The following is an 8835-nucleotide window of genomic DNA, read 5'->3' as shown; positions in this document are numbered from 1 at the left end:
AAGCAACAAAAAAAATTTGTGATCAAAACAACTTGCATGGTCAAAATTTGAAATCCTTTATTGAGGAGATTAACATGAGATTATCAGTAGCTCAGGCCCTGGCAATCGCAAGCAAAGTATCAATCATCCCTTTTTAGCCTCTTATGGTGTGGGCAAGTGTTAATTTGGACTAATAGTAGGTGCAAAACATTAAAAAAAAACAAGCATTCTTCAATAATTGTGGAATATTTATAGAATAGGGCAGTCTTATAACTCTGGTTAATGTCAATGAGAAGGACGTGGCCAAGAATTGTAAGCATGCTGAAGATATTTTGGAGTTCTGATGCAGACTCTTGAGATGAAACATTCTCTTCTGCAGATGCTGCTGGCCCACTGAGATCTTCCAGCAGTTTGCTATTTTGGTTAAGATCTTTGGAATCTGCTTTGAAATCGTATAGATAAGCTCAGCAAAGATTAAATAAAAACTCTCAAACATTTTGACTGCATTTTAACAAGATTAACTGGCAAGTGGATAAGCTTTTCCCACTGAGAGTAGGGAAGATTCAAACAAGGGGACATGACTTGAGAATTAAGGGACAGAAGTTTAGGGGTAACATGAGGGGGAACTTCTTTACTCAGAGAGTGGTGGCTGTGTGGAATGAGCTTCCAGTGAAGGTGGTGGAGGCAGGTTCGTTTTTATCATTTAAAAATAAAGTGGATAGTTATATGGACGGGAAAGGAATGGAGGGTTATGGTCTGAGCGCAGGTATATGGGACTAGGGGAGAATACGTGTTCGGCACGAACTAGAAGGGTCGAGATGGCCTGTTTCCGTGCTGTAATTGTTATATGGTTATATGGTTATAAGTGCTATGTCATGTTGGTGAGAAAACCTGTACTGTCTGTTGAATCTGTTGCAATGTGACATGATCTGGCTAATGAGTTCTAATGAGAATGAAATGACGTTTTTATGACTTGGATGACAGACAAGTTAATTAGGATATTTGAAACTATCAGAACTATCAGTTTCTGGATGTTCACTCGATGGTAGATTAAATCAGTAGAAGCAAGGAACTGCAGATGCCCATTTACAAAACAAAGATACAGAGTGCTGGAGTAACTCTGGATCAGGCAACATCTCTGGAGAACATGGATAGATTCCCCTTCTAGAGGAGGATGGTCCAGACCCAAGATGTTACCGTGGACTACAGGCTGCACGGCCGGGAGGGGTGGGCTGGTCAGCCCCTAGAGGGAAGTCACCGAGCCTGGCCCCTGTTCATCCCTCGAGGACCAGAGAGAAGGATGGAGGGAGCAGGCAGTGGAGCATATAAGAACAAGGGCTGCTAAGAGAGAGAACTGTTGATTCTTGCTATTGAGGGAGTGCATCGTAGGTTTACAAGGTTAATTCCTGGGATGGTGGGACTGTCACATGCTGAGAGAATGGAGCAGCTGGGCTTGTACACTCTGGAGTTTAGACGGATGAGAGGGTATCTCATTGAAACATATAAGATTGTTAAGGGTTTGGACACACTAGAGGCAGGAAACATGTTCCCGATGTTGGCGGAGTCCAGAACCAGGGGCCACAGTTTAAGAATAAGGAGTAAGTCATTAAGAACGGAGACGAGGAAACACTTTTTTTCACAGAGAGTGGTGAGTCTGTGGAATTCTCTGCATCAGAGGGCGGTGGAGGCAGGTTCTCTGGATGCTTTCAAGAGAGAGCTAGATAGGGCTCTTAAAGATGGCGGAGTCAGGGGATATGGGGAGAAGGTAGGAACGGGGTACTGATTGGGGATGATCAGCCATGGTTACATTGAATGGCGGTGCTGGCTCGAAGGACCAAATGGCCTACTCCTGCACCTATTGTCTATTGTCTAACTAAGGTTTTCCCTTCCACGCCCCCAAGATCGGCTGCGGGCAGCGCCCCCAGGGCACACAAAGGCTGAAGTTGGATGGGTGAGGAGAGGGATGATGGTTTTCTGGACGATCCTGACAGAGGTGACGGCTGTAGGCCTTGCAGCAGCCTGGGACTCGCCTGGATTGGGTCCTGCTCCAGGAGACCTGAACTTCGAAATGGCACCAAAACGTGGTGACTCTTGCATGCGGTCTCAGTGAACTGTTTCTACACACTTTGAACTAATCGGGGATTGTGCTTAGGTATGGCAACTTCTAAACTGCATGCAGAAAATGATTTTCATTGTGCGTGTGTACATGTGATAATAAAGAACCATTAAACTGCAGAGTTCAGCATTTCTGTGTCTGCCTCACTTTACAGTTGCCGCCCAACCTGCTGAGCATTTGGATGATAAAAGAATTCAGACATTAGCCAAAAAACTATCAGTTTCTGGGTGTTCACCAAATAGTAGAAACAAGGAAGTGCAGATGCCTTCTTACGAGACAAGGACACGGTGTGCTGGAGTAACTCAGGCAGCATCCATGGGGAACATGGAAAAGTGATTGAGACCCTTCCACAGAACGGATGGATTAAATCAGGTGTGTTTTGATTTTGCATTGGACCTGTGGTTGAGACAATGCAAGCGATTTGCAGTTAAGAGTGGCAAGGAGTTGAAGAATTTGCACAATAGAGTGGTGATTGTAAACGTGAGGCGTAGCACAAGATGCCAGGTGGCACAACCTGATGGTCCGGATTGCATGGAAAGAAATTTATTTCACAACTTAAGATGCCCCGCAGCATTTTATTAATAATAGTGCTTTTGAAATGTCGCAGGTTGTATTAAAACTAGCTAAATAATCAAATTGAAAGCTAAAAGATTCAAAGAGGAAGGTAGACAAAAATGCTGGAGAAACCCGAAAAGTCACCTATTACTTTGCTCCATAGATGCTGCCTCACCCGCTGAGTTTCTCCAGCATTTTTGTCCACCTTCGATTTTTCCAGCATCTGTAGTTCTTTCTTAAAGATTCAAAGAGGGTCTCGAAGCCTCAGTACAAGGATAATTCATTGAAGAATGGAAGGGAGGTTGGCTTGTGTGATGGTCCGGGCTGCGTCCACAATTCTCTGCAATTTCCTGCGGTTTTGGAAGGAGCTGTTCCCAAACCAAGCCGTGATGCATCCCGATAAAATGCTTCCTTCGAAACCCTTCTTCAGACTCCACTTTAGGGCTAAAGTATCAGGATCAGTTCAAGTCAAGAACGACAAATTTACTTCTGCAGATGGGAAAAAGGACTAGAAGTACCACACACTTGACAATTCATTGTGCAGGTGGAAAGGTCTCGACCCGAAACGTCACCCATCCCTTCTCTCCAGAGATGCTGCCTGTCCCGCTGAGTTACTCCAGCATTTTGTGTGGACTATTTTCAATGTAAACCAGCATCTGCAGTTCCTTCCTACACAATTCGATGTGGAGACTCTCATTATGTGCTGCTGGGTGATATGAGGAAGAATCAATAGACAATAGACAATGGGTACAGGAGTAGGCCATTCAGCCCTTCGAGCCAACACTGCCATTCAATGTGATCATGGCTGATCATCCACAATCAGTACCCGTTCCTGCAGTCTCCCCTTATCCCCTGACTCCACTATCTTTAAGAGCCCCATCTAGCTCTCTCTTGAAAGTATCCAGAGAACCTGCCTCCACCGCCCTCTGAGGCAGAGAATTCCACATTCACAACTCTGTGTGAAAAAGTTTCCTCGTCTCCGTTCTAAATGGCCGACCCCTTATTCTTAAACTGTGGCCCCTGGTTCTGGACTCCCCTGACATCGGGAACATGTTTCCTGCCTCTAGCGTTATTAACCCTTAATAATCTTATATGTTTCAATAAGATACCAGAGTAAATTCCAGAGTGTACAAGCCCAGCTGCTCCATTCTCTCAGCATATGACAGTCCCGCCATCCCAGAAATTAACCTTGTGAACCTACGCTGCACTCCCTCAATTGCAAGAATAGTTGGATTTCACATATTTTAAGTGGTGTGTGCGATTTCTTTCATTAAATGCCTCAGGGGCATCTGAGCACATTGTCTGAGAGCCGCCTATAAGGCGTGTTCCCTTCGGGTGACGATGCATTTGGCAAAGAATGTATTTAATTCCACATTTCCTCCTGTGCCTCTTTATAAGGAGCAGTCAAATCCGCCCAAGCTTGGACTTAAGGCTAGCTTTTGCCTTCAAGACAGCATGAGCATTCTACCCCTCTCTTTGTGAAGCGCTGCTTGAGAATAGATATCACGTTTGTAAAAAGGTATATTATGGTTCATTTTCAGATTTTTGTATATTTTTCATTCCATTATTTGCCTTGCATATTTCTTGTAGATGCAGAACAGATTAAGCCATGCTCCGTAAATGTTGCAGTAAGTTATAGTATATGATATTAATCATGTTAAATCTGGTAAATAATTCCTATCGACTTTAATATTACTTAATTTCTATTCAGAAAATGCCAAATTATTTATTTGCTTATTTCAGATTGTTTTGGGAACTGCGATTTTCAAATGCCTTCATAATCTTAAAAGGTTTCCAAACTGGCATCTTGTTTTTTTTAAGAAGAGAACCCTAAGGTTTTGGGTCTTTTTCTGATAACTATGAGCTTTCAATTATGCATCGTCCCTGAATGTATGTTTCCACTTTCATGAGCACCTCGGTCTTATGTAACCCTTGAAGTTGAGACTCTTGCGATTGCACTGGTGCCAGGCTTAGAGTTATTTCAATTAAAAGAGCATTACATTCGGGATATGTTTCACATCAAAACTTTCTAGTTCATGTCTATCTCTTTACTGTTGTTGACAGAGCCATCTGGAGAATCAGTCTGCATGTAAAACATTAAACGTTGAAGACCATGGCGGCAAGCAATGGTTTTAAAGCAGTAGCTGTTTACTGGACTCTCATTCTGTGCTGTCCTTCATTAACCCGTAAGTAAAATAGTTAACACAGCTTGGAAACAAAGCTTCTTCCAACACTAATACTACTGTTTATCCTTGGCTTGCCTTTAAATAAGGATAGACCAAATGATATTTGAACCATGGCCCTTGCATATTGAATCATTGCTGTTGATTTTCGGTCATCATTATATTGTAGTTTCTATTCACTGAACCTGTTTTTTGTTTGTTTATTGTGGTATCTATTCACTACTGTGCTGCTGCAAGTAAGAAGTTACTTGTTTTGTTTTGGTACATATGACAATTAAACTCTCTCTCTCTTCTTTCTCCTCTCATTTTCTCTCTTTCTTTCTCTCTCCCTTTCTCTCCTTTTCTTTCTCACTCTCTCTTTCTCTCTCTTTCCCTCTTAGAATCATAGATTCATAGGGTGATACAGCGTGGAAACAGGCCTTTCTACCCAACTTGCCCACACCAGCGAACGTGTCCCAGGAACACTAGTCCCACCTTCCCGCATTTGGTCCGTATCCCTCCAAACCTGTCCTATCCATGTACCTGTCTAACTGTTTCTTAAACATTTGGATAGTCCCAGCCTCAACTACCTCCTCTGGCAGCTCGTGTGAAAAAGTTACCCCTCGGATTCCTATTAAATCTTTTCCCCTTTACCTTAAATCTGGAATTCTCTGCCTCAGAGGGCGGTGAAGGCAGGTTCTCTGGATGCTTTCAAGAGAGAGCTAGATAGAGCTCTTAAAAATAGCGGAGTCAGGGGATATGGGGAGAAGGCAGGAACGGGGTACTGATTGGGGATGATCAGCCATGATCACATTGAATGGCGGTGCTGGTTAGAAGGGCCAAATGGCCTATTCCTGTACCTATTGTCTATTGTCTATTGTCTATGGCCTCTTGTCCTCGATTCCCCAACTCTGGGCAAGAGTCTCTGTGCATCAACCCAAATCTATTCCTCTTATCATTTTATACACCTCAATAAGATCACCCCTCATCCTCCTGCGCTCCATGGAATAGAGTCCTAGCCTACATAACCTTAGGCTGCTGCAGGGCCACCAGATTCCCTCTACACCGTAGGGGCCCTGCACTGCTTCCCTCCGCCGGTCCGTTTACCAGCTCTCCGTCTGACCCCCTCCTATCCGGTTCACGGGGTGAGCTGAGGCTGGCATCGGCGGAAACCGCTGCGGGCCGGTTGCCATTGCCATGGCAACGAGTCGGGCCTTTTGTCGGGCCTATGGTACGGTGTCAACAGGGTTAATCATCCCCTGAGATAAGTTCTATTTTTAAATCCTTGAGCAGATTAAAAGGGTTCTGGTCATGCTGATTTTAATTATAGGTTAGCATGGGAATGGGGAAGCGATGGAATGGCCTTGGAGTAAGTATTTATTTACATACAGTCAGAGAAATGCGACAAAGACCAGGGCCTTGTGCCAGAAATGCCGTAACTAAGAGAACTTCCAGAAACAAACACTTTTCAGTGTTAGTAAGCTTTGCTGGCACTTTTAAGAGGTCTTTCAGTTTTTAGGACTTGCTAAGAATTGCAAACATTCAGAGCCAGGTCCCAAAGGCAAATAGTTAAGGAATTGACTTCAGCAGTTTGCGATTTAAGATTCAAATGTACCCGGATTATAAAATTAGGTTTTCTTGTTAATCTGTAAGAGAAGAGATTTGTCTTTCCAAATAATTTTGGAAAATATATAAATATGCCATTGCAGCTTGTGTACAAACATGGATTTTATTCCCTAAAGCACATTAATGACAAAGATATGTTTAAGAAAGAACTGCAGATGCTGGAAAAATCAAAGGTAGACAAAAATGCTGGAGAAACTCAGTGGGTGAGGCAGCATCTATGGAGCGAAGGAATGGGTGACGTTTCGGGTCGAGACCAGGAAGCATCTATGGAGTGAAGGAATAGGTGACGTTTCGGGTCGAGACCCTTCCGGGTCGAGACCTGAAACATCACCTATTCCTTCACTCCATAGATGTTGCCTCACCTGCTGAGTATCCCCAGCATTTTTGTCTACCTCGCCAGTAGATCGCCAGTAGTGGAGCTCCAACCGGCGTGGCCTTGTCGGCTTCGGAAGCCGCGGCCTCCAGTACAGAAGCGGCCGTTCCAGGGTTCCCAAGCCGTGGAGAGGACTCTCCCGACGCCGGAGCACCACCACCCGGCGAGAACGGCCTGGAACATCGGGCCTCCGTAGAGGCAACTGTGGAGGCCTCAATAGGCCCGACTATGGGTGAACTGGGGTTGGGGACTGGACTTTGTGCCTTCCCTCATGGTGGGAACCATTGTGGGGGGATGTTTTTTATGTTCTAAAACTCTTATTAATGTTATGTCTGCAAAATGGCAATAAGCATTTCACTACACCTAGTGTGTATGTGACTAATAAAATACCTTTGATACCTTTGACACCTTCGATTTTTCCACCATCTGAAGTTCTTTCTTAAACATTTTGTATTCCACATGTGAAGTATGTGTTTGAATATATATCTGAATCACTAATCAGTCGAATGACTGAAATATGTCATCAAAGGATATTTTAAATGTTAACCATGTTGATTTTCACTGGTTTAGATGCCAGTCTGAACTGGGAAATACAGCGATATGATGGATGGTACAACAATCTCGCCCATCACAGCAGGGGCACAGTCGGTAAGTAGTTCAGTCTTGCCTCTACCACAATGGGCGGCATGGTGGCACAGAGGTAAAGTTTCCTAGTGTGTGTAGGATAGTGTTAATGTGTGGACTCGGTGGGCCGAAGGGCCTGTTTCCGCATTGAATCTCTAAACTAAACTAAACTATACAATGGCCATACACCATCTTGTGTAAGGTAGACAGAAATGCTGGAGAAACTCAGCGGGTGCAGCAGCATCTATGGAGCGAAGGAAATAGGCAACGTTTCAGGCCGAAACCCTTCTTCAGACCACCATATAACCATATAACAATTACAGCACGGAAACAGGCCATCTCGACCCTTCTAGTCCGTGCCGAACACGTATTCTTCCCTAGTCCCATATACCTGCGCTCAGACCATAACCCTCCATTCCTTTCCCGTCCATATAACTATCCAATTTATTTTTAAATGATAAAAACGAACCTGCCTCCACCACCTTCACTGGAAGCTCATTCCACAACATCTTGTCAACATAGTGAGCAAGCTTTGTAGCAGATATCCGTAGTAGGGTCCCAACTCTGAATGCTGTCTGCAATTCCCTTCACTGATGCTGTCCAACCGGCTAAGTTCCTCCAGCACTTTGTCTTTTGCTCAAGATTCCGGCAATTTCTGCAATTTTATTTGTGTCTCCATTCGTACCGTATCTAATATGTAATTCTCTGAAATAACAGAGTACAACTATTCACGGTTTCTACACCCTATACAATTGTGACAAAACCCTTTTTCTCTAAATTCCACACCAATAGCCAATATAGAACATGGAACGGTATAGTGTTTAAGAAGGAACTGCAGATGCTGGAAAATCGAAGGTACACAAAAATGCTGGAGAAACTTAGCGGGTGCAGCAGCATCTATGGAGCGAAGGAAATAGGCAACGTTTCGGCCCGAAACCCTTCCGGGTTTCGGCCCGAAACGTTGCCTATTTCCTTCAGGGTTTCGGGCCGAAACTTTGCTTATTTCCTTCGCTCCATAGATGTTGCTGCACCCGCTGAGTTTCTCCAGCATTTCTGTGTACCATGGAACAGTATAGCACAAGAACAGGCCCTTCGGCCCACAATGTTTGTGCCAAACATGATGCCTAGTCAAACAATTCTCATCTGCCTGTACATGATCCATATCCCTAATAACTGGGATCATGATGAAGGCAGTAAGTGATGGATTAACTCAGCGGGTCAGACAGCATCTCTGGAGAGAATGGATAGGTGATATTTTGGAAAGGGACGTCGTTAGACTGTTCATAGAAGGGGAGAGAAAGCTGGTATCAAGTGTGTTGAAGCATTATGAAGTTAGTTTTACCATTAGGAGAAGTGCTGAAATAACTCAGTGGGTTAGGCAGCATCTCTGGAGAATGTGG

The 8835-nt window shown here is 44.1% G+C and overlaps 1 protein-coding gene across 1 annotated transcript in view; it reads left to right on the top strand.

Annotated features, from left to right (window-relative positions):
• The first annotated feature begins 4017 nt into the window (after positions 1 to 4017).
• LOC116968227 (dual oxidase 2-like) overlaps positions 4018 to 8835 on the top strand; it is a 59607-nt gene continuing 54789 nt past the window's right edge. The window contains exons 1-3 of the mRNA XM_033014905.1: positions 4018 to 4169; positions 4715 to 4836; positions 7382 to 7459. Coding sequence (XP_032870796.1) covers positions 4764 to 4836; positions 7382 to 7459 — 151 coding nt within the window. The 5' untranslated portion in view covers positions 4018 to 4169; positions 4715 to 4763. The remainder of the gene's footprint in view (positions 4170 to 4714; positions 4837 to 7381; positions 7460 to 8835) is intronic.

This window comes from Amblyraja radiata, chromosome X (genome assembly GCF_010909765.2).
Source record: "Amblyraja radiata isolate CabotCenter1 chromosome X, sAmbRad1.1.pri, whole genome shotgun sequence".
Lineage (NCBI taxonomy): Eukaryota > Metazoa > Chordata > Chondrichthyes > Rajiformes > Rajidae > Amblyraja > Amblyraja radiata.
This window is presented reverse-complemented; position numbering and strand designations above follow the sequence as displayed.